At 48.2% G+C, this 26,260-nt stretch overlaps 1 protein-coding gene and 1 long non-coding RNA gene across 2 annotated transcripts in view; one reads left to right on the top strand and one right to left on the bottom strand.

The window, feature by feature from the left end:
* Window positions 1-26,260, top strand: part of LOC310834328 — a 226,369-nt gene that overhangs the window by 88,224 nt on the left and 111,885 nt on the right. The window lies entirely within an intron of this gene.
* The window catches only part of PI4KA (phosphatidylinositol 4-kinase alpha), a 96,102-nt gene continuing 88,365 nt past the window's right edge, over window positions 18,524-26,260 (bottom strand). Inside the window, exons 51-55 of the mRNA XM_083716798.1 lie at window positions 25,618-25,738; window positions 23,399-23,558; window positions 22,816-22,905; window positions 20,301-20,384; window positions 18,524-19,257 (exon numbers count right to left, since the gene is read on the bottom strand). Coding sequence (XP_083572924.1) covers window positions 19,206-19,257; window positions 20,301-20,384; window positions 22,816-22,905; window positions 23,399-23,558; window positions 25,618-25,738 — 507 coding nt within the window. The 3' untranslated portion in view covers window positions 18,524-19,205. The remainder of the gene's footprint in view (window positions 19,258-20,300; window positions 20,385-22,815; window positions 22,906-23,398; window positions 23,559-25,617; window positions 25,739-26,260) is intronic.

The raw sequence follows: 26,260 nt of genomic DNA, 5'->3' as shown, positions 1-26,260 counted from the left end.
GTAGGCAGAGGCGTAGCAAGGTCAGGTGGTACCCGGTGAAATATTTTTTTTGTCACCCCCCCCCCCCACACACACACACAGGAAGCTGAGGTTGCCTCTTGGTCCGGTAACCCTCCAGCCTCTCCTGAGTTGCAGAGGCTCAGGGCAGAGAGGCGGAGGGAACTAAGTTCCCGCAGGAGGAGTGCTTGCCTCCAGGCCAGGAGAGGTGAGGCACCTGTGGACCGGGGCCGCCCTATGCTTTGGGGCAGATAAAAGCCAGCCAGCCACAGTCCCAGGTTGCGGGAGCAATGTTGTTGCTAGCCTGTTCCTGCCTGCACCCTGGCCTGCTCTTCTGCCAGAATTCCTGACCTCACCCGACTCCCTGCCTTGGACCCAGCTTCACTTTTGACGGACGGCCTCCATACGCCACCCTCGACCTCGGACTGGACTCGGACCTCACCTCTTGGTTAGCCCCCAGGACCAGCACACCAGGAGGGATTTTGTCACCCCTTCCTAGGCATGACACCCAGGGCAGACCACACACCCCATACTCCCCTTGCAACACCCCTCAGTGTAGGAATGAGACCCTGTCTGCAGATGACACCTGATATGGCTGCCAATTTAGCAGGCCCGATTCGAGGCGTCGCAATAAGTACCGTATTTTTTGCTCTATAAGTAAAAAGGAAGGGGAAATGTGTGTGCATCTTATGGAGCAAATGCAGGCTTCATGGTTTCAGTGAAAGCAACGTGAAGCCTCCAAAGCGCAGTGGGAGCTCCCTCTGCACTCCGGAGGCTTTGCGTTGCTTTCGCTGAAGACAGGTGAGGACTGATCACTCTTGCTCTCCAGGCTTCGATTTGCTGGAGAGGCGCTGTGCAGCTTTTCCTCTCTGCACAGTGCCCCTTCAGCGAAGCGGGAGGAGAAATGGAAGAGGCTCCACTTCTCCTGCCGCTTCGCTGAAGGGGCGCTGTGCAGAGAGGGAGAGAATTTTTTTCCCCTTGTTCTCCCCCTCTAAAACTAGGTGCGTCTTATGGTCGGGTGCGTCTTATAGAGTGAAAAATAAGGTATATAAAGCCTTTAATGGTTTGGAGGAGCAGTCTGGCAACTAGTACACTGTGCTGGTCCCAGGGGGAAGGTTACCGTTGGCGTAGTCAAAGTCCGGTCCTGGGTCACTAGTCTGGAAACAGTCCACAAGGAGCGGGGTGAGGTCCGAAGCTGGAAGCCAGGCGGGGACAGGAACACTGGAGGGTCAGGTCTGGGTCCGGGCAGGAGCAGGAGCAGGTACTCAACGACGTTGCTCCCACAACCTGGGACCGGGCTGACTGGCCTTTATCTTCTCTGAGGCCAGGGGCGGTCCCGGCCCCCAGGAGACCCGCCTCTCCCGGCCTTAAGGCGAGCACTCCTCCTGGGAGAAACCAGTTCCCTTCGCCTCTCTCCCCTGAGCCTCTGCAGTTCAGGAGAGGCTGGGGAGTTACTGGACCCAGGGGGAGACTCACCTTCCTCTGGCAGGGCCGGGAGAGGCACACCTGTAGGCACTGTGTACTTAATCACCTCCGGAGCCAGAGTGGAATCACCTGGTGCCTGCTCCTGAGGATCCGGCACAGGTGCAGGCGCTTCAGATCCAAGGCCCCGCCCCAGCTCAGCCGGCCCTGGAGGCGGGGACTCCTGTGCAGGCTGGGATTCCTCCGGTTCAGTCTCGAATCGGATTCCCAGGCCATCACAACTCTCTGGAATTCCCAATTGTTATTATTTTTCAACATGCTACACATTATTTTTCACAGTCTATTAATTTATTAAATTTGTAAGCCACCGTTCGTCCGAAGATCACAGGGCGCTTCGCAGCACAAAAACACTAAATCAGAATACAACTTACATAATAATACATGAAAAATACAAAAGCAAACCAACAACCTCTCTCTCTCTGCAAACACTAATTTGGCAAAAGGTGGGAAAATGGATATCCCTTTTTTAAAAAAAAAGAACAAAAGAATGGATGTTTCTTTTTAAAAATCTTGATTAAGATAGTTCTGTTTCTTTGAAAGCTATGACAGCCAGCAGGGGTGGCAATTTTACTAGGCTCACAGTCTACATATTTTTTAAAAGGGGTGCCTTATTTATTCATCCCAGATGGTAATGCCCATTGCTCCACAGGCAATGATGAGATCTGAACAGGGGATTTCTGGATATCAGTCACTTAGCTTCTATGCTGCACTGTATAACATGTGTATCTTATTCCACTGAGCAATGTGTTCCTGCCCGAATGCCACTCGTTCATGGAGATTGCAGAGCAAGAGGTTCAGGAAAGCGAGGGATAATCTTTGAGACAGGAAGAGAATTATGAATTGTGGTAGATTATCTTTTACACAATGAATTATTGGTTGATTTATGTAGCAGAATTTCCACGGAGTAACCTTATGAGCAATGACAAACCTAGACAGCATCTTAAAAAGCAGAGACATCACCTTGCCAACAAAGGTCCATATAGTTAAAGCTATGGTTTTCCCAGTAGTCATGTATGGAAGTGAGAGCTGGACCCTAAAGAAGGCTGATCGCCGAAGAATTGATGCTTTTGAATTATGGTGCTGGAGGAGACTCTTGAGAGTCCCATGGACTGCAAGAAGATCAAACCTCTCCATTCTGAAGGAAATCAGCCCTGAGTGCTCACTGGAAGGACAGGTCCTGAAGCTGAGGCTCCAATACTTTGGCCACCTCATGAGAAGAGAAGACTCCCTGGTAAAGACCCTAATGTTGGGAAAGATGGAGGGCACAAGGAGAAGGGGATGACAGAGGACGAGATGGTTGGACAGTGTTCTCGAAGCTACCAGCATGAGTTTGACCAAACTGTGGGAGGCAGTGGAAGACAGGAGTGCCTGGCGTGCCCTGGTCCATGGTGTCACGAAGAGTCGGACACAACTAAACAGCTAAACAACAACAAAACCTCATGAGAGAGTCACAAGAAGTGTGCCTTTGATCGCACACAGCCCCTCCCTTTTTCATAACTTCTTGGGGGCTAACTTTCTATCTGGCTACCTACCCCAAAACTGATTGTGGAGAGGAGAAGGAATATTCCGCAGCTGCCATCTTTGCCCATATGCCTAAAAGCAAACGGAAGCAGAGAAGAAGAATTGGGGAGTTTGCTGGGTGGGGAGAGAATGAAGAATGACCAAGACTTGAGGAGATTAAAAGTGATATACGTGTAACAGGAAGCGTGGATTCAAAATACGATCGCCTCCCCCACTTTGCACACATTCAGGAAGCAGGGGAAAGTGAGAAACTAAGAAATTCATTTCATTCAGAGCATGTGTAGGAAACATTCTGGGATGGATTGCCTCCCATTGGTCAGACCTGTATGAATGAGAGGCTCTTGGAGCTGGTGTTTCCTAATACGAAAGATGTTCTCAGGGTCATTCATGGGTACACTTAGTCACAAGAGCACCCGCGCAGCTCAAAAGTGGACACATTTTTTTGACGCTGGGACGTCGACGCTGCTTCAATGTCCCATTCATTTTGAAATCTCATATCACAAAGGACATATCTGGAAAAGGAAGCATATGCTAATATAATAAATAATATTTTTTTATTTATACCCCACCCTTCCCGGTTCAGAAAACCGGGCTAACAACAAATTAAAAACACTTAACTGATGCAACCAAAAAACAGCATAAAATACAGTATAAAATGTGAATAACAATAAATTCAGAATTCAAAATTCAATTTAGGAGGAAATCCATCCAATAAACATTAGATGATCACCAGGGCTAGCTGGCTAAATTAGTCCTATTTCGGCCAGCGAGGAGACCAGGGGAGAATTAGCTGTGGGATCCCAGAGCTACAAAGATGGCAAAGCATATGAAGGGGCAAGATGACCTTTGCAGCCTTGAGGCATGGTGGAAAGGCGATGATAATCAGAAACAATCATTGCTTCTTCACACAGTGCATAGTTAAACCCTGGGAACTTGCTCCTGCAGGAGGCAGTGATGGCGACCAACCTAGATGGCTTTAAAAGAGGACAAGACACACCCATGAAGGCCACTAGCAGTTGGGGCAGCAATACTTCTGAAGCCCAGTTGCTGGAAACCGCAGGAGGGCAGAGGGCTCTTGCGCTGAGATCCTGCCTGTGGGTTTCTCATCGGGACAACTGGTTGGCCACTATGAGACCAGGTTGTCGGACTAGATGGACCATTGGCCTGATCCAGGAGGCTCTTCTTATGATCTTAATGAGAACGGTGACACAAGGGCCAACATTGATGCCAAAATCAAGCATCGCTTGGGCTTGGTGAGTGCAGCTTTCTTCCAATGGAAGTACAGAGTGTATGAGGACCAGGACATTAACAAGGAAACCAAAATGCTTGTTTACAAAGCTATTGTACTACCAACCTTACTGTATGCTTGTGAAACGTGGAGCACTTATAAACGCCATCTCCAACTCCTCGAAAGTTTCCATCAACAGTGTCTCTGGAAATTTTTGGTAAGACAGGCGGACTAATGCCAGTGTACTGCAAGAAGCAAAGATCACCAGTGTCGAAGCAATGATTCTTCAACAACAGCTTCATTGGACTAGTCATGTTGTGTGGATGCCTGATGATTGTCCTCCAAAGCAACTACTCTATTCCGAACTTAACAATGGAAAACGTAATGCTGGTGGTCAACAAAAGAGGTCTAAAGACTCTCTCAAGGCAAAGCTAAAAAAATGTAGTAGAAACACCGACAACTGATAAACATTGGCCTGCAAGTGCTCCAATTGGAGAACAGCCCTTACCAAAGGTGTCATGGGCTTTGAAGACACTCGAACTCGAAAGGGAGAAATATGCTAAGAGGAAGGCACGCTTGGCAAACCCTCACCGTGATCAACTCCCGCGTGGAAACCTCTGTCCCTACTGTGGCAGGATGTGTGGATCCAGAATTGGCCTCCACAGTCACTTACGGACTCACTGTTAAAACCGTGTCCGTGGAAGACAATCTTACTCAGTGACAAGGGATTGCCAAAGAAGAAGAAGATATATGTATCTGAAGAAGAAAAAGACTCTTACTTTAGTGATGGTGATTCAATGACCTCCTCCGCTATACCTTAGCTTAGTGAGCAGGCTAGCTTAGGGTCGTGTTCTGGTCTCATGCTGAATCACATGGGCAAAGCAGATCAGGCGTTGCAGAACCATGGAGAGCTCCAAGTGAAGGACGTGCCCCAACAGAGGTTGAGAGCAGGCAAAGGCCCTTTAAGCCTTTACCTCCAGATGACCTGTTCTCGTAAAGGGCCAGCCCTTGGGCATGAAGAGCCCTCCCCTTTCCCACAGTCTGCAGCCTGGTATGTGCTTGACCAGGGAGGTCCTGTGGGTTCCTCAGGAGAAGGTCCCTGTCAGGAACCTAGCTGTGACCCTACAAGCCTAGGTGGTATGGGAGGTTCTTCTGGGGGCTCCTGATCCCCACTAGCCAGCTCAGAGACCTGAAACTGCTCGGTCTCATAGGAAGAATGTATAAAACCGGCTCAAATATATTTTGGAAATGTAAGGAAAAAGAAGGGACTTTTTACCATATGTGGTGGGATTGTAGTAAAATTAAAAAATATTGGGAAACGATGAGTTGAAGAAAATGTTCCAGTTAACATTTGCAAAAAAAGCCTGACGCATTTTTGTTAGGGATTGTAGGGAAAGACCTGCCAAGGAAATTGAAAAACATCTTTATGTACGCGACAACAGTGGCAAGAGTCTTAATAGCACAAGGATGGAAGAATGAAGAAATCCCGACCAAAGAACTGTGGCAAGAGAAACTGATGGACTATGTGGAATTGGCAAAGTTGACACATAAACTACGTGATAAGGACAACTGTGACTTTAAAGAAGAATGGGAACCTTTTACAAAGTACTTAAAGAAACAACAAAATGAATTGGACTTCTTGGCAGGTTTTGAATAAACACTCACAAACTTTTTATTGGTAACATATAGATAGATAAATTAAGGATCTTTACAATTTTATAATATGCAGAGAATAACATGTGCTGAAAAACCAGAGAGAGGAGCTGAGGGAAGTCTAGGGGTGTGTGAGAGGGTGAGTTTTTCTTTCTTGGGGAGGGAAAAATGGGGATGGAAAATGAGGATGATGTGTTTTTGATGAATTGTTATGTTGAAATTCCTAATAAAAAATATTCAAAGAAAGAAAGAAAAGAAACTGCTCCGTCTCCTTATCCAGTGCTTCTGCAGCCTCCGACTCCCCATCTCGATTTGTGCCAGGGTTCACGACACCCAGGAGTAAGGGAGGTGCTGCTTCTTCCAGCATCTTCCAGCATCTACCAGCATCATCTGCACCTTATTTTTCCAAAGGTGAACAGGAAGGTCTTCGCCTGCTGGCAGAAGGACAATAAAGAGGAAGGCAGTCTTACCTCTCTCGGGAAGAAATCCCACAATGAAGGACCTGACACAGAAAAGGCCCTCTCTCGTGTCGCCACCAGCCATGTTGCTGATGCTGATGAGACCTAGAGAAGGCTCTCACATGAGGATCTTAACACCTGGGTAGGTTTGTAAAGGGAGCTAAGCTCCTTCAGGTAGCCTAGGTCCAAGCCATATAGGGCTATTGTATAGGTCCTCACCAGCACTTGGGAGTGCGTCTGTAAATCATGGGTAGGCAAACTAAGGCCCGGGGGCCAGATCTGGCCCAATCTCCTTCTAAATCTGGCCCACGGACAGTCTGGGAATCAGCATGTTTTTACATGAGTAGAATGTCTCCTTTTATTTAAAATGCATCTCTGGGTTATTTGTGGGGCCTTCCTGGTGTTTTTACATGGGTAGAACGTGTCCTTTTATTGAAAATGCATTTCTGACTTATTTGTGGGGCCTGCCTGGTGTTTTTACATGAGTAGAACGTGTGCTTTTAATTAAAATGCATCTCTGGGTTATTTGTGGGGCATAGGAATTCGTACATTTTTTCCCTCCAAAATATTGTCTGGCCCATCACAAGGTCTGAGGGACGGTGGACCGGCCCCCTGCTGGAAAGGTTTGCTGACCCCTACTGTAAATGGACCAGTAGCTGTTTCAACAGGGGAGTAGAACAGCCTCCCTGTAACAGGCCCCAGTCGGCAGTCTGGACCAGATGAAGCTCCCTTCCTCGCAGAAGACCCACCGGTTTCTTCCCTCCTTCCATTTCCATTTCCACTTCCCGCCTCCTGCAGTTTGCAGGGCTGAGAGCTTGCTGAATTATTTACCACCCCCGCCGACTTGGAGAGGAGCTGCAGAAGAGGGGCGAGGAAGCAGAAGCCACCAGAGACCCTGACAGAGAGAGAAATGCAGAGAGGTAGGGAAGAACGGAGGCTTAATTAATTGCTACCTCCCCACCCCCACTTCTGCCTCTCTGCCAAATAAAATGCTTCCAGGCAGGGCCTTCTGGGAGGGCTGTTTTCACTGTCCCCATGGCAAAGACCAGCCAAACAACACATGGTGAATGGCATTGCTTGAGGAGCGCAGCTCCCACCCCACCCCCAATCTGAGGCTGTTCAGAGATCCGCCTGGTCCTCACTGTTGGGAGATGCTATTATCTCTTTCACACTGGGATGCAGCTAGATCCACTCCATATGACCCATGGAATTAGCATCCATTTGCTTGCACAGAGCTTACGCAGTGGTTAGACACCAGTCTCCTGCATGCCGTACTTTTAAAGCACATCCAACATTTTCCTGCATTCTGTGCTTCTTCCATCTCTTTTTATTCTCCTTTATTCGATTCACCTGGGTCATTTCCTGTGTGTGCTTCTTATTGTGCATTCTTCATACTGGCCATTGACCGTAACAATAAAGGTTGGCCCAGTATACCTGAGGGATGCGGATGGTGCTGTGGGTTAAACCACAGAGCCTCTTGAGTTTGCTGATCGGAAGGTTGGCAGTTCGAATCCCCACGACGGGGTGAGCTCCCATTGCTCGGTCCCAGCTCCTGCCAACCTAGCAGTTCAAAAGCACATCAAAGTGCAAGTAGATAAATAGGTACCACTCTTGCGGGAAGGTAAATGGCGTTTCCGTGCGCTGCTCTGGTTCGCCAGAAGCGGCTTAGTCATGCTGGCCACATGACCTGGAAGCTGGACACCAGGTCCCCTCGGCCAATAAAGCGAGATGAGCGCTGCAACCCCAGAGTCGATTCTGACCGATTCTGGGGTTGCAGTGCTCATCTCACTTTATTGGCCGAGGGAGCCGGCATACAGCTTCCGGATCATGTGGCCAGCATGACTAAGCCGCTTCTTGCGAACCAGAGCAGCACACGGAAATGCCATATATCTTCCTGCCAGAGCGGTACCTATTTATCTACTTGCACTTTGAGGTGCTTTTGAACTGCTAGGTTGGCAGGAGCAGGGTCCGAACAACGGGAGCTCACCCCGACGCGGGGATTCGAACCGCCGACCTTCTGATCAGCAAGTCCTAGGCTCTGTGGTTCAACCCACAGCGCCACCCGCATCCCCTGTGTCCTAGTACTCCACAATTGGCTAAATAGTTCTGGTAGGCCCTCACCTCTCTCCTGCAAAATATGGGGAGCCTGGAGACACCCCTAGGATGTCAAAATGCATCTCTCTCTCTCATTCTGCCTGCCTTTGACTCTTCATGTGCTCTTTTGGAAGGTTTCCAGGGTTTTCTCATCTATTTACTTGGTTCTTGTTTTGCCACCAGTGGTGCTAATGGAGTTAATGAGCGTGAGATGCATTGTCTGAGCGCTGAATTGGCCTCGCGTATTCCTTATGGCATCTCCCAAGGCGCCCCAATTAGACGACACATTTTTTAAACAAGCAAGTTTAAAACCCACCCACTAACCCCAAAGCCAGCGCTTGAGACTGAGAAGGACCTTTCCATGCCTCGCTTTTTAGGGCAACCAAAGTGAGGGGGGTGGGAAAAGAGAGAAGGAACTCCTGTATCAGGCAAGGCTACAACACCTGAGGCTATTTATGGAGGAAGCGAGTTTAAGGACGAGGAGTGGATGTGATAGAAGTATATAAAATTCTGCATGGCTCAGGAAAAGTGGATAAAGAGAGGCTTCTTTCTCCTCCTTTGATAAGGGACAGGCAGCGAAGCTTAAATTTTGGAAGATTCAGGACAGGAGAAAGCAGTAGGCAGTTAAACTGTGGAACTCACTCCCACTTGAAGGAGTGATGGCTGCCAACTCAGATGGCTTTAAAAGAGGACCAAGACAAATTCATGGCAGAAAGGGTTGTCAATGGCTACTCGCCACAACTGCTTTCTTTGTCTTTATGCTTCCCATAAAATATCTTGCAGCATTTTCACAGTAAGGACGTCGCCAATTAAAAACGAAGTCCATATATACAAACAATTCCATATATCTCAAAAACAATTTTCCTATGTAAAAAGAATTTCAGTTCCAATAGAAATAGGCAGACTGTGATAAAGACGTTCTTTCTCCACTGAATAGGCCTCTGAATACCACTTTTGTTGGGAATTTACTGCTTTAATCTCCCACCTTTTCTACCGAGGAGCTAAAGGGGGCAAGGATCTGGTCCTCTTCGTCCTTGTTTTCCCCCCTGCAACAACCTTGTGAGGTAGATTAGGCTGAGATGTTGTGGCTGGCCCAAGGTAGGTCACCCAGTGAGCTTCAGGGGTAAGTGGGAATGTTAAGCCATTCTAGACTAGATCAGAGCCTTTTTCATCTACCCCAGACTGACAATGGTCCTCTGTTCAATATGAAGCAGCCAGCCTTTGCCAGCACTTGAACGAAACAAAAAACTAAACAGTCCTGCTACATCAGGCCAAGCAGATCCGTGTGGGAAACCAGCAAGCAGGATGCAAACACAAGGCCTTCGCTCCTCTAGTGGTTTTCGGCAACTAGCGTTCAGAAGACTCGCCGCCTCTGTCTACGGAAACAGAGCAGAGCCATCAATAGGAATCTCCTCCATGAATTTATAAAGGATCTTCACTGGCTCCCAGTACATTTTGCAGCACAATTCAAAGTGTTGGTGCTGACCTTTAAAGCCCTAAACAGCCTCAGTTCCCTATACCTGAAGGAGCATCTCCACCCCCATCATTCAGCCCGGATACGGAGGTCCAGCTCCGAGGGCCTTCTGGCGGTTCCCTCACTGCAAGAAGTGAGGTTACAGGGAACCAAGCAGAGGGCCTTCTCGGTGGTGGCACCTGCCCTGTGGAACGCCCTCCCACCAGATGTCAAGGAAATAAACAACTACAGTGGCACAGTGGTGCTTCAGGTTACAGACTCCGCTAACCCAGAAATAGTACCTCAGGTTAAGAACTTTGCTTCAGGATGAGAACAGAAATCGTGCTCCGGCGGTGTGGCAGCAGCAGGAGGCCCCATTAGCTAAAGTGGTACCTCAGGTTAAGAACAGTTTCAGGTTAAGAACAGACCTCCAGAACAAATTAAGTTCTTAACCAGAGGTACCACTGTATCTGACTTTTAGAGGACATCTGAAGGGAGCCCTGTTTAGGGAAGCTTTTAATGTTTGATGTTTTATTATGCTTTTGTATTTGTAGGAAGCCACCCAGAGTGGCTGGGGCAACCCAGTCAGATGGGCAGGATAAAAATAAAATAAAATAAAATTTCTTCTTTTCAAGCTATCCTAGTTGGGGGCTTGGGGCCCCTATTCTGCTTTATAATGCATATATTCCTCGCCTTCTGCACTCACCTCTCAAGGTGATGTACAAAATACAATTGAAATAGCTTTTAAAAACCTGTTCAAAACAACACGGAAAATAACTAACAGGAAGGATTCGAAACCGGCGGGACCATAAATTCACGGAAGACTGGAGTAAATTTACAGACTACTTGAAAAGTATTTGTGAAGATCAGACAACGTTTGTAGGTTTGCAAGAAGTTTTGTGGGGAGTATTATTGGAAGTACTGCAAAAATGGAGAAGAGGAAGGATGATTTGTTAAGGCAATATAAAGTTAAGAAATGCATAAGAAGTGGTTAAAACGGTGGCTCATCAGAGGTGCTGATGGAAGTCTAAAAAGATTGTATAAGTGATAAGTTTTGTGGTACATTTTATCATTTATATGTTAAAATCAAGAACAAACCTCTCCATTCTTAAGGAAATCAGGCCTGAGTGCTCACTGGAAGGACAGATCCTGAAGCTGAGGCTCCAATACTTTGGCCACCTCTTGAGAAGAGAAGACTCCCTGGAAAAGACCCTGATGTTGGGAAAGATGGAGGGCACAAGGAGAAGGGGACGACAGAGGACGAGATGGTTGGACAGTGTTCTTGAAGCTACCAGCATGAGTTTGACCAAACTGCGGGAGGCAGTGGAAGACAGGAGTGCCTGGCGTGCTCTGGTCCAGGGGGTCACGAAGAGTCAGACACAACTAAACAGCAACAACAATATATATATAACACAACACGGAAAATGAGAGTGGACACAAACACACACACACACACACACACACACACACCCATGTGGACACCAATGGCAGATTCTCTTCTCTTCTATTTCTAACAGAACAGAAGCTTTGCTGCTTTCAAAAGAGGGCTGTGCTATATTCGCTTTGCCTTACAACCTTCTGGTGGCGTGCAGGGCTGGGCCCTCCCACACGCAGGGTCTCGCACTCACACCTTTTGGGAACCGAGCGCTGGAGAGACCCTCAAAGCTTGCGAGTCTGTTTCCAGCTCTCTCACATTCCCCAAGCGGAACCCGAGCCAAGATTTGTCTAGTTTCAAACTTAAACCTCTCCGCAGCTCCAGCCCCAACCCATAAATCTCCCCCTGTCACCTCAGGCTTGGCCCATGTGTGCATGCTCAAACATATGTCTGCAATAATGGAAAAGCAGGCCCAGGTTCACCCAGAGGTTCCCATATCTAGCTTCCCTTCTGTAATTAAAGGGGGGGGGGGGAGAGAGAAAGACAAAAACCTTGAATGGGCAAAGGAACTTTGCAGAGTCTTCTCACAGAGCATCTCGTGGGTCATGGGGGACAGGCTGATGCTGCCCCCTAGTGGTGGCCTAGGAAGCTGCCTTCTGCTATGTCAGACTGAATTTAAGGAAAACCCCCAATTTTTAAAGGAAACCCCCAGAATTGATTGGTGGGGGGGGGGTGTGGGTGTGATTAAAAACCCATCCCTCCCTCCATAGAATCCTGGGAACTGTGGTTCAACGGTGCTGGGACTTGTAGTTTCATGGGAGGAAACTACGGTTCCCATGGTTCTTTTGGGTGCTTGCGATTGTGCTTTAAATGTATGGTGTAAAGGTAAAGGGACCCCTGAACATTCGGTCCACTCATGGCCGACTCTGGGGTTCTGGCGCTCATCTCGCTTTATTGGCTGAGGGAGCCAGTGTACAGCTTCAGGGTCATGTGGCCAGCATGACTAAGCCGCTTCTGGCGAAGCAGAGCAGCGCACGGAAACGCCGTTTACCTTCCCGCCGGAGTGGTCCCTATTTATCTACTTGCACTTTGACGTGCTTTCGAACTGCTAGGTTGGCAGGAGCAGGGACCGAGCAATGGGAGCTCACCCCATTGTGGGGATTGGAACTGCCGACCTTCTGATCGGCAAGCCCTAGGCTCTGTGGTTTAACTCACAGCGCCACCCGCATCCCTCTCTATGTTGGATAAAGGTAAAGGTAAAAGGACCCCTGACCATTCGGTCCACTCGTGGCTGACTCTGGGGTTCCGGCGCTCATCTCGCTTTATTGGCCAAGGGAGCCAGCGTACAGCTTCCGGGTCATGTGGCCAGCATGACTAAGCCACTTCTGGCGAACCAGAGCAGCGCACGGAAACGCCACTTACCTTCCCGCTGCAGTGGTACCTATTTATCTCCTTGCACTCTGACGTGCTTTCAAACTGCTAGGTTGGCAGGAGCAGGGACCGAGCAACAGGAGCTCACCCTGTCGCGCGGATTCGAACCGCCGACCTTCTGATTAGCAAGTCCTAGGCTCTGTGGTTTAACCCACAGCATAGGCACAGCCTATTCTTCTAGGTAGCCCAGTAGTGTCTGCTCTGACTGGCAGAGCAGCTCTGCAGCTGTTCATACAGGTGTTTGGCTTGCCTGTTACCTGCTGTCTGGTCCTTTGAGCTGTCAGCGGCTGGATCTGGGGCCTGCAAGGTGCAGCCAGCACGCAGGTCCCTTTATCTTTTAATTTAAACATACTTTGATTTGGGCTGTGCACGATCCCGCAGCCCAGCTTCATCTATTTCTCCAACCTGGGGCAGAAAAGCCACGCAGATGCTCCCCCTTCAATTCCCACTCCCCCCCCCACCTTTCCAGGCTCTCTGATTGCATTGCCAGATTATCCCTGGCAAGCCTCCCATCCTTGTCTCTCATTCTTTCATCAATTGAACGTCATGGTTTTCTCGAAGGCTGGGTTGGCGGCGAGAACGCAGCTGGGCCAGAGGAACAAAGATCCAAAATGAGACTCAAACACCCTCCTGGCTTCAGGGGAAAAGTCAGAGGAGCTGGTTTCTCCGTGCAGCACATGTTTAAACTATGGAAGTGGTTCCTACGTGAAGCAGTGATGGCCACCAACTTGGATGTCTTTAAAAGAGGATTAGAGAAATCCATAGAGTGGTTATCAGTGGCTACAGACAAAAATGGAGATGACCAAGACCTTTGTGGTTTAAGAATGTGCTGTGTGAAGAACTTTCACACCCTCCAACATTTCTCCAAAGAAAATAGGGATGTTCTATCCAACAACATAGTGATGGAAGTGAGAGCTGGACCATAAAGAAGGCTGATCACCGAAGAATTGATGCTTTTGAATTATGGTGCTGGAGGAGACTCTTGAGAGTCCCATGGACTGCAAGAAGATCAAACCTCTCCATCCTTAAGGAAATCAGCCCTGAGTGCTCACTGGAAGGACAGATCGTGAAGCTGAGGCTCCAATACTTTGGCCACCTCATGAGAAGAGAAGACTCCCTGGGAAAGACCCTGATGTTGGGAAAGATGGAGGGCACAAGGAGAAGGGGACGACAGAGGACGAGATGGTTGGACAGTGTTCTCGAAGCTGCCAGCATGAGTTTGACCAAACTGTGGGAGGCAGTGGAAGACAGGAGTGTCTGGTGTGCTCTGGTCCATAGAGTCATGAAGAGTTGGACACGACTAAACGACTAAACAACAATCCAACAACAACAATTTTACTATTTATGCTCCACTCATCCCAGTACATTTCCAAGTACAATTCAAAGTGTTGGTGCTAACCTTTAAAGCCCTAAACGGCCTCAGCCCTGTATACCTGAAGGAGCATCTCCACCCCCATCATTCAGCCCAGACACTGAGGTCCAGCACCAAAGCTCTTCTGGCAGTTCCCTCCTTGCAAGAGGTGAGGATGCAGGGAACCAAGTAGAGGGCCTTCTCGGTAGTGGCACCCGCCCTGTGGAACACCCTCCCTTCAGATGTCAAGGAAATAAACAACTATCTGATTTTTAGAAGATATCTGAAGGCAGCCCTGTTTAGGGAAGTTTTGAATGTTTGATGCTTTATCATGTTCTTAATATTCTGTTGGGAGCTGCCCAGGGGGAATGAATGAATCTTTATTTGTGTCAGCCATCAGCCATAGCAATAAAACAACAATATGATATACAGGAATAAAAATTTAAAAGTCAATTATATGAAATACATTTTTGGGTTTTGAATCAATAGTCAGAGTGGATCTTATTCTAATTGCCCCAGCTAAAAACCTTGCAAACCTTTGCTGTCACCTGCTCATCTTGATCTGCCAAGAGAAAGGACACTGTGGCAGTGGCTGGGCAACCCAGAATGGACAATAAAAGAGGGGTGATAACCTCATTCCTCAAGAGTGCAAGTCAGCAGGGCATGCGCCACCGATTCATTTTCTGTTGGGAGCCACCCAGAGTGGCTGGGGAAACCCAGCCAGATGGGTGGGGTATAAATAAATTATTATTATTATTATTATTATTATTATTATTATTATTATTATTATTATCATCATCATCTGAGTTGCCCCAGCCACTCTGGCCAGGGGTCATCTAGCTCAGCCCCTTGCAAAGCAGGAATCTTTCATCCACCATGGGACTCAAACCCCCAGCCCTGAGATTAAGAGTCTTGTGTTCTACCAAATGAGCCACCCCCTTTTACTTGGCTGGAGAACCGTAATGTGGAATTTGGAGAAGTGTGAGTTTCAAAGGATAACTCGTTTCCATTCTCATATGATTTTGGATGGGCAAATCTCACAGGCAAAATAGAAGACAGCTTCCAGAGGTCTAGCCCTAAAACACCCAATATAAGACACTTCACTGCTGCCTGGACCAAACCGAAAGAGGTGAAAGAGGTTACCGAAAGAGGTTACCCAGCATGGCAAAAAATCAGTGTTTGATTCAATTGGATTCGCCCTCGGATTTGTTGCAGAGCGCCTCCTGGCGGCAGCTCTGCGCAACTCTCGTGAAAATCAAAGTGATTGTGGCACTTTCCCCTTGCATGCCAAGACAGGCACCAGAAGATTGAGCGGACAGGACCATTTTTGGGTCCAACGGTCCACAAGGCGGTTTCTGCACCTGCTGCTGTAGAGGGAGGTGAGAGGCAGATGGGGCTCGTCAACCTGGGAAGGTAGCTGTAATGGTTCTAGGGGTTGCTCGGGTGTAAGTTGCCGCCACTCCTGGCTAGGTTACCTGGTTGAACCCTTTCTGTCTGGACAGCCTTTCACTTCGTGGCTGTCTCAGTCGCTGGCAGAATCCGTCAGTGGGCGTTTCTTGAACTTCTTCCAGCAAAGAAGTTCTTTGGCGCCAAGTCTCCACCTACTCTCCCTGCGCGGAAGTCTTCTGCGCAGGGAGGGTGTGGGCAACGGAGGACCCGTGCTCTCCCCACTGGTCTCGGGTGAAGAGTCCTGGAGCCTCCTCTCCGATTCCCCCATCTGCCCCCCTTCTCCACTGGTGTTATGCTGATTTCCTTCCCCAGCAGATGGGCTGCCTCTCTCCCTACTGGGACCCTCTCCGGCATCGCTCTGGAGCCTTCCCTCCGCCTCTAGCTCCGATGGCAGTTCCCTGACAGTAGGCCATCTAGGAGAAGGAAAAGTCTGATCCTAAACCTCGGCTGCTTTGCAGGAGAAGAAAATGCTAAGGAGTAAATACTGCAGACTGGAGTTCCTAAGATGGTTGGATGGCGGCTTCTATGCCTCCTTCCAGCAACTCCTGCAGCCAAGCCAGTGCCAAACGTATTTCCTTTGGTCCACACCAGCGAGGCCGAGAAGGGAGTGTTGTCGTCTGGGCAGCTCAGAATCTCCATACATACTACTCAGGTTTGCGTCTCGGAGTGGTCACTTCGGTCCTGCCAATGCAACAGTGTGACTTCACCCCCAGAGGTGCACTCCATTACTCTCGACGGATGGCAGCAGTGAGGGCAATATAAATCAAGCATCTCTCTAAAGCCAGGTAGTTCCTTTGCAAGGAGTCGGGTCTGCTTGATCAGCACAGAAGTCAGTGGCACAAGCTACTGAGAGGAACTTGTTTTTAAGAGAGTGCCGCAGTGAGACTATAGCTCAGTGGTAGGGCACATGTTGAGGATCCCTGGGTCAGGGGTGGCTCGTGACCATTTGTTCTATTTATTCCTTACATTATATACCACCTAAGAGCTCAAGGGGATTGGCATGTTCCTCCCCTTCTGCTTTTTATCCACACAACAACCTTGTGAGGTAGGGTCAGTCTGAAAGGCAGTGACTAGCCCAGGGTCACCCAGTGAACTGGGCGAGTGAGGATTCGAACCCTGGACTACTAGGTCCTAGCCCAGCCCTCTTAACTGCTACACTCATACCAGTGAGATGAAGGCAAAGGGGTTGAACCAGAACCAATCAGAGGCACAGTCAACTACCATATTTTTTGCTCTATAAGACTCACTTTTTCCCTCCTAAAAAGTAAGGTGAAATGTGTGTGCATCTTATGGAGCGAGTGCAGGCTGCGCAGCTATCCCAGAAGCCAGAACAGCAAGAGGGATTGCTGCTTTCAAAGTATTTTTTTTTCTTGTTTTCCTCCTCCAAAAACTAGGTGTGTCTTGTGTCTGGTACATCTTATAGAGCGAAAAAATACAGTAATTCGAATCTTGCTCCATCCTCCTCTCTGGTGAGGTCAACCCTGAGACTAAGAAACTGTGTTTAAGTTAGGCAGGTGGGCAGGGAGGACTGGATGAGGTTTGTGGGACAAACCTCGCTCTGTTTTGCTGTTATTTCTCTTTTTTGCTTGCATTTACATCCCAGCTTTTTCTCCAAGGGGCTCAAGGTGGCGTACATGGTTCAGTTTACAAAGTCCACCGCCTCCTAAAAATCCAATTTCCCCACGTAACAACTTCCAGTGCCAAAGGAAAGTAGGGGAAGAGGAAAACTCAACTGCACATCTCTGGGGCTTGTGAGGAGGTGTGTGGGAGGGAGCAATCAATGTTTTGTCCAAACCACTGCATCACGCTGGCGAGTTACTACGCCAGCTCCTTCCCTGAGCTTTCTGATCTGCACCTCGCAGAATAAAATTAGCACTTGAATAGTGCTGATCGAGTAGCCCAGCAAATGCAAAACTATAAATTTTGCTTCTTCTGTTCTCTGGGGAGGCAGGGGCGGCTTCTTTTGTGCAGAGACAAACCGAGCAGCTGGCAACACCGGTGTGGAAAAGCACCCTCTGTCCGAAAGAATGCGGGATTCCCAATGACAGCAGAGAAGGGATGGGATATTTTGCAAAGTGGTAAGAGATTCCGTGCTGCACCTCGCTCAGAAATACAGAACCCTTCGTCTCTGCTAAGGGCCTGCTGGTGGTTCCCTCACTGTGAGAAGCCAAGTTACAGGGAACCAGGCAGAGGGCCTTCTCGGTGGTGGTGCCCGCCCTGTGGAACGCCCTCCCACCAGATGTCAAAGAGAATAACAACTACAGTGGTACCTCGGGTTACAGACGCTTCAGGTTACAGACTCCGATAACCCAGAAATAGTACCTCGGGTTAAGAACTTTGCTTCAGCATGAGAACAGAAATCGTGCTCCAGCAGTGCGGCGGCGTCAGGAAGGCCCCATTAGCTAAAGTGGTGCTTCAGGTTAAGAACAGTTTCAGGTTAAGAACAGACCTCCAGAACGTATTAAGTACTTAACCCGAGGTACCAGACTTTTAGACGACATCTGAAGGCAGCCCTGTTTAGGGAAGCTTTTAATGTTTGATGCATTACTGTATTTTAATATTGTGTTGGAAGCCTCCCAGAGTGGCTGGGGAAAACCAGCCAGATGAAAGGGGTATTAATAATAAATAATTAGTAATTAGTAATTATTATATAAAGCCTCTTGCTCCTTCAGATGGAGGCTGGAGAGGAGTGTTCAAGTGGGTGTTGAAACCGAGCTACTGTCCAAAAGCAAAATTTGCATCTGTTGCTCCACCCACTTTTGCCTCTGGCCACACCCACCACGATGCCCCCACCTCCAGATGTTGCTCTCTTATCATTCCTGACCTTTGGCCATGGCCTGCAAGCAGGACAGCACTCGGCTCACCTGCGATTCTCAGCAGCCAGTGAGACGGCGGAGGCAACTGCTGTGGCTAGTAGCTGCCGATAGCTTTGTTCTTCGTGAATTTGCCTAATCCTCGTGATTTCTAAAGCCGGTTGTTTTTATTATTTTTAAAAAACAAAAACAAACGCTGGAGCAGAGACGTAAAGTACCCTAAGGCCTTCTTCTTTTTTAATTCCTTTTTTTTTTAGATTAAATATATCTTGGATAGAGTTTCTCTCCTTAAAACCACACAAAAGGGGGGAGGAAATACATTCTTCATGTAGGTACGAAATACTGACCGTGGAGCAGGAACCATTTACAGTGCAAAGAACAATATTAACACAGATGCAGGGCTATCACCACCTACAGACGATTATCATTACAATTTCTACAGCATTCACCAGGGCTTCTTAATGCTTCCTTGCCGCACTGAGTAGCGGCTCTAGAGCATTTGACTGCTGCCGGATCCTACAGAGTGGGTGTTTTAATGGAACTTGCTTCCGAAAGCCAAAACAAAACCCCCTGGCAATCGCCATACTCCTCAGGTTTATCGTTTCCTTGCTGAGTTTTACACTCATTTGTAGCTGCGACAGGTTTTTTTTTAAATCCGCAACTGCAGCCAGCTGCTGTGCAATCTAGGGACACGGACACCCTGGAGAAGATAAGAGGAACTATTTGAGAGGTGCTGATTGTTACAAGGGTCTTGTAAAACGGGCACACCCACATTCACATGCACACGCACGCAGAGAGGATTGACCGGAGGCAGGACGCAGTGACTTCCAGGAAATCACGTTTCTAGGCTGGAACAACGGAGACAGGGTCGTGGATCCCCCAGGATAACCCCGTCTGGGTTCAGTAAGGAATGTCGTTCTGGTAGTACTGGATCATATCGTAGGTCTTACTCCTGGAAAAAAGGTAACAGAAACAGAAGGTGATTCAGAAGTGGTCACCGGTGAGTTATACAGTGGTACCTTGGTTCTCAAACGCTTTGGTACTCAAACAACTTGGAACCAAAACACTGCAAACCCGGAAGTAAGTGTTCTGGTTTGCGAACTCTTTTCGGAAGCTGAACATGCTCCGTTTTGAGCGTTACACTTCCGATTTGAGTTCCACACTTCCATTTTAAGTGTCACGCTGAGGTCTGTCTGTTTTTGTTATTTATTTTGTGTTTTTGTGGCTCTTCTTTTTGACTGTGTGGAACCCAGTTCAGCTAATGATTGATTGTGTGACTGCAGTACATTGTTTATTCCTTTCATTTTATGGATCAATGGTCTCATTAGATAGTAAAATTCATGTTAAATTGCTGTTTTAGGGGTTGTTTCTAAAAGTCTGGAACGGATTAATCCGTTTTGCATTGCTTTCTATGGGAAAGCGCACCTTGGTTTTGGAACGCTTTGGTTTTGGAACGGACTTCCGGAACGGATTAGGTTTGAGTACCAAGGTACCACCACTGTAACGTGAAAAAGGTGTTATAAAAATGTGACACCAGAGGGTGCTGTAGAGCAGCGATCTTTCGCCAATGGAAAATAGCGTGTTTTTAAATAGCGTTTTCCAGATCAGTGGAGATCCAGCCCTAGACGGTGTGGAGCAGGTTTGGGTGGCAAATGACCACACCTGGCAGTACATATAAAGTTCCTTTTAGGGTTTCAGAGCCGGGCAGACTGAGGGAAATACAGAAGCTTCCACTGTTTTCACTGCTAAGGGTCAGTTACAGAAGTAGGAATGCCAGGGTGGTAATACCATTTGCCTGGCGGAGGATGGAGCCTACTGCGCCAAAGGTACAATTCTCATTCATCGCTCCTCCTGGTTTTGCCTCCGGCTCAAGCCCATGACTGGGATGTGGCCCCTGGAAGGCTGCCCCGAAGGAAATGCGGCCCTTGGGCTGAGAAAGGTTTCCCTCGCTAGAGAACAACCAGGAAATAAGCCAGCAGACGCGTAGAGGCCTACCTATTGCTGAGGAAGCAGCTCTGAATGATCTTGATGATGAAGTTGGCCGCTTCTCTCTCCGTCATGTTGGGGCTGAACCTGTTCCTGTTGGAGGAGGAAGCAGAGGAGATCTCAAGAGTTTGGGACTTTGCAGTTTGGAGAAAAGGCAAGTGAGAAATGACATAATCATGCCTGGGCATGGAGAAAGTGGAGGAAGAAAAGTTCTTTCTCCCTCTCACACAGCGCCAGAACTTGTGGATATCCAATGAAGCTGAATGTTGGAAGATTCAGGAGAGATGGGGAAAAAACAGGACTTCTTCAAGCAACACAAACTATGGAACTCGCTCTCCTAGGAGGCAGTGGTTGCTCCAAATTGAATATGTTCTTACGAGGACAAAAATGTCTCATCTCTTAGTTAGGGCCTCTGATTCTGACAACGAAATGAGACACAGGCTGCTCTGTGGAAATGTGGCTGATGCCCCACACCTGGATCCTAATCCCATTTATTCTAAAGTCCCATGTTGTTTCACTTCCAGATATGGGAACGATCCGATGCCTACGCTCTTGAATGCCGTGCCACACTTCGGGCATTCAGTTAATTCACTGCACTTCAGGGATTCAAGTAATCACATAATGTGGATTCAATACTGACAACGTATATAGTTGTTTTAAACGTTTTATTTTATAGTTCTTTCTTGAATGCAAGCTTTTTGTTTTTGTCAAAATTAATTAAAGAATTATACAATTTTTTTTAAAAAATCACTGCGCTTTATGGAACCAGGGCTGCTTTTTTAAAAGGAAAATTTAGAATTGCTCAGAGGGGTGCGATTCTAATCTGCATGCCAGCTGTGTGCTGCTCTTTCACACCTGTGCCCTTTCCTCAGGGATGCTGTAATGATTATATGGGGTTGCTCGTGCGTAAGTTGCCGCCACTCCTGGCTAGGTAGCATGGTTAAACCTTCCCTGGCTGGACAGCCCTTCACTTTGTGGCTGTTCAGTTGCTAGCAGGATCCGTCAGTGGGCGTTTCTTGAACTTCTTCTAGCAAAGAAGTTCTTTGACGCCAAGTCTATGCCTACTTTCCCTGCGTGGAAGTCTTCTGCGCAGGGTGGGTGTGGGTAGCGGAGGACCTGTGCTCTCCCCACTGGTCTCCAGCGAAGAGCCCTCTCTCCGATTCCCCCATCCGCCCCCCTTTATCCCTGGTGTTACGCTGATTTCCTTCCCCAGCCGCTGAGTCCCCTCTCTCCCTGCTTGGCCCTTCTCCGGCATCGCTTGGGAGCCCTGCCTCCACTTCTGGCTTTGATGTCAGTTCCCTGACAGATGCTTCCTTGCTCAGAGGACACGTTTTATCTGGAAGCCTGCGTTAAGAGTAGGAGGAAATCCTCAGAACTGCGAACTTGACAGTATTCTGAGGAGCACCTTAGGCAGAGGAAGGAGACGCAAGAATGTTTGTTCAAGGCATTCTTGTTCCATCAAGCTCTGCTGAAAGACCAGCTCCATCAGGCTAACTGGATGCTTCTGTCACCCAGGAGCAGCCATTCCATCAGGCTGCCACAGGGGAAGAAATGGGAAGCGGGGCTCATCCCATTCGCTTTGCTGAAAGACCAGCTCCATAATGTACCTCCAGCCTTTCTGTGCCAGTTGGTCGTTGTAAAAGCTATGGGGGATGCAGGTGGCGCTGTTGTCTAAACCACTGAGCCTCTTGGGCTTTCCTATCAAAAGGTCATCGGTTCGAATCCCCGCCACCGAGTGAGCTCCCGTTGTTTTGTCCCAGCTCCTGCCAACCTAGCAGTTCAAAAGCACACCAGTGCAAGTAGATAAATAGGTACCACCGTGGCAGAAAGGTAAACGCTGTTTCCGTGCGCTCTGGTTTCTGTCAGTGTCCCATTGCGCCAGAAGCGGTTTAGTCCTGCTGGCCACATGACCCGCAAAGCTGTCTGTGGACAAACGCCGGCTCCCTTGGCCTGAAAGCAAGATGAGCGCCCCAATCCCACAGTCTCCTTTGACTGGACTTAACCCTCCAGGGGTCCTTTATCTTACCTTTACCTGTAAAAGCTACTACTTAAGAATGGTTCCCAACTTTGCTTTCCCCCCACTTCCCTCCCTGTCCCCTTCCCCTTGTGCATCATGTCTTTTAGATGGAAAGCGTGTGGGCAGAGACTTGTTTTAACTGGCTGCATGTGAGCCACTCTGGGGGCCTGTTTGGCTGAAGAGTGGGGCACAAACGCTTCAAATAAATAAATCTAGGGGAGCCTGGACTGCACGATTTGCTTTTCCTATTGTTATCAGTCACTTTGTGCCTCAACTAACAAAATGCAACTTTTGCACGACCCTTATTTTTCAAATTGCCCAAATGTTGTTCTTTGAACAGCAACCTCCCCCCAGACCCGCCCCATGGTTGCCCATTCTGAGTCTGGCTGTGGCCATTAAGAAAAGGCTCCGCGTGGAACTCAAGGCAGACTCCAATTCAGGCCCAAACTAGGCCCAGGCCTGCTTAACTTGTGCAGCCCCCGCCATTAGGAAAGAGGCACGACTTACTTTAACAGTTTGATTGTCTGCCCTCGGAAACAGGGCAGCCCTGTGTCCAGCATCAACGTCACCAGAGAGACCACGGCATCCATGTAAGGCCTGCGCAAGGGGGGGGGGGAGACATAGACATGGACAGAGAGAGGAGAGGGAATTATTAGAGCCTCTCCTGTATCTGAAGAAAGAAAATAAAACCAGAGGGACTCGGTCTGGGGGTGGACCACACCTTATTACTGTAATTAAATCTACACAGTGTAATCATCTCCCATTTGCCGATGAGGCTGGGTTGCCACCTGCAAGCTATCAGCCATAACGAAATTACTGCAACAAAGGCAGCCCCCGTTCCTCTAGGACTGGCAGCTGTAATGCCAACCTCCCTCCTCCCACCACAAGGCAGTTGCAGGAATGGACCTCAGGAAAGATGAGCTGGCCTTCGGTGTAATTCGGTCATTTTGATGTATTTTAAATCTTTGTTGGAAGCTGCCCAGAGTGGCTGGGCAAACCCAGCCAGGTGGGCAGGGTAGAAATAATAAATTATTATTATTATTATTATTATTGGGGCTCGAGATTGACTCCAGAGTGCAAGCCTCCTCACCTGACTGCCAGGTACCCCCTGACGCACATCTCCATGAACCACTTGAAAGGCGTGGCCTCCATCTTCCCTCCCATTATCATAACCATCTCGTCAGTCAGCTTGATGTCTGGCTCCCAACCCAGGTTTCCGCCGGGAGAACTCTCAAACATGAAACCAAAGTCTGCGCCAGGGAAGGGGTGGACAAGGGAGAGGGGAAAGCAAACAAAACAAAACAAAACAAAACACAAGAAGGATCAAACAGGCCCATTCTGCTCCCTCATTCAAAAGTACTACCGTATTTTTCGCTCCATAAGGCGCACCGGACCATAAGGCGCACCTAGTTTTTAGAGGGGGAAATCAAGGAAAAAAATATTATTCCCCCCGCCCAGCCCCAAAGAGAAGCGGACAGGCTGCACGCAGAGCTTCTCAGGGCTGCCAGGAGAAGCCTGGGTTTTCCCCCACCCAGCCCCAAAGAGCAAAGAAGCCAAGACAGTGAGCGGGATCCATCCTGCCGGGAGAGGCTGTGCAAGGCTATAGCAATTCCCCCACCTCCCGCAAAAGCCCACAGGAGCCGCACACCCTTTAAGGAGTGTGCGGCTCCTGCGGGCTTTTCTACGAGGAGGGAGAAGGGACTGACTGGCCGCATCAGTCCCTTCTCCCTCCTGGGGAAAAGCCCGCAAGAGCCGTGTGGAGCTTGTGTGCGGCTTTTGGGGGCTTTTACTGCCTGCCTCCCCCCTGCAATCGCTCCATAAGACGCACACACATTTCCCCTTATTTTTTAGGAGGGAAAAAGTGCATCTTATGGAGCAAAAAATACGGTAAATGCCAGTGGGTCCAATCGGCAGTGCAGCCACCGGAGGCTGTCTAGGACTGGAAAAGGAACAGCAGGGAGAAAAAGAACCTTTTTACCCTTTCCGCACACAACCTCGCCAAGTGCCGCTCCTCCCCCCTCTGAAGTTTGGGGTGTGCGTTTACAATACACGCCCTGAGCCTCATCAGGGCGCGTGATTTTCAGTGGGGAAATAGCTGGCAGGGAAAGGGTTAAACATCACCTGCACCCGTCAGTTTTGTCTTGAGTATATAGGCGCTCTAAGTCTCTGGTAGGAGAGAACTCTTTGCCTCTGAAAGTGTGGCCTAAGCATCCTTAGACAAGGACCAATGAAATTTTACATCACACATAAGAAGCCAAAGTACATTCATAAACAGATGAGCACCTCTTCTACCAATTGGTTTTATTTATTTATTACGTTTATATCCCTTCCTTGAAGGAGCTCTAGACCAGGGGTCAGCAAACTTTTTCAGTAGTCCCTCAGACCTTGTGGGGGGCCGGACTATATTTGGGGGGGGGGGGGAAATGAATAAATTCCTATGCCCCACAAATAACCCAGAGATGCATTTTAAATAAAATGAGACCTTCTACTCATGTAAAAACACGCTGATTCCCAGGCCGTCCACAGGCCGGATTTAGAAGGCGGTTGGGCCAGATCCAGCCCCCGGGCCTTAGTTTGCCTACCCATGCTCTAGACAGCATAAAGAGTTTTCCCCTCCCTTTCGATCCTCACAAGAACTCCATGGAGCGGGTTAGGATGAGAGATGGCAACTAGCTCAAGGCCCCCTTCTGAGTTTCGCAGCCAAGAGACAATTTGAACCCAGGTCTCCTCTGCCCTAGAGTCTAACCAGCACACCATGAGGTTTTCTGATATTCCAACTATAAGAGAATGGGTAGAAACATTGTGGGGAATTTACAACAATGGCTAAACTAAACAATTTTATTAGATTTAAACAATGAAAACTAAGACATGGTAGCATACCTAAGGTTGGTAACATTTTATAATGCTTTGAAACACATTGCATAGAATATAAATAACTGCTTTGGTGTTTAATTTCAGTAAACAGTGGTACCTCGGGCTAAGAGCTTAATTCGTTCTGGAGGTCTGTTCTTAACCTGGGTACCACTTTAGCTAATGGAGCCTCCCGCTGCCGCCGCATGATTTCTGTTCTCATCCTGAAGCAAAGTTCTTAACCTGAGGTACTATTTCTAGGTTAGTGGAGTCTGTAACCTGAAGCGTCTGTAACCCGAGGTACCACTGTAGTTCAATGTTACTTAGTGCTGTTTCTCTAACTGGATATGTCCTTCCGTAAGAACATATTTACATGCATTTGAGTTATGCAGAAAAGAATAAAATTCTCAATGCCAAAAACAAACAAACAAACAGAACAAAACCAAGGAGTGAACTAACCAATATGAATGATGTGTCCGTGTTTGTCCAGCATGATATTGCCATTGTGCCTGTCTTTAATCTGCAACAGGAACAACAGGAGGCTGTAGGCAGCCATGCTGCGGATGAAGTTGTAACGAGCCTGCAAGGATGAGTCAAGTGTCGGTAGTGTTAGATTAAGCAAAGAAAAAGAAATATAAATTTCAGATCATCACTGAGAAACTACAGATAATAGGAAGAGTGGGGTAGAAGCCAGTATCTCTGAAACCAATAATTTTGTCAGAGTCTTGCAGCAAACAATTTTACAAGGATGATTAAGTTTACTTTTGCAGAATTGGGGGGGGGGGTGCCTTTAATTTTTAACCTCTAAAAAATGGCACATGTGTGGCCCTTGGGATGCTGCTGAACTGCACCCCTGGTCGTTATTATATCAGCTGGTTGATTGGTTTTACTTATAAGCCGCTTTCCCACAATGAGCTGCGCCAAAAGCAGCTTATGGCAGACACCCAAAACATAAAAACAGAGAATATTGGAAATGCAAACATACCAAATACAGAACATGCCAGTAAATTCAAAATGACAAAAATCAACAATTTAGCAAACACAGAATAAATTCATTATTACGGGGGGGGGGGGGAAACCTTACCATATCTAGGCTTAGGTA

The sequence above is a fragment of the Podarcis gaigeae genome (assembly GCF_964106915.1).
Source record: "Podarcis gaigeae genome assembly, chromosome: 16".
Classification (NCBI taxonomy): Eukaryota; Metazoa; Chordata; class Lepidosauria; order Squamata; family Lacertidae; genus Podarcis; species Podarcis gaigeae.
The sequence above is the reverse complement of the archived record's forward strand: the minus strand, read 5'-3'. Positions and strand labels throughout refer to the sequence as shown.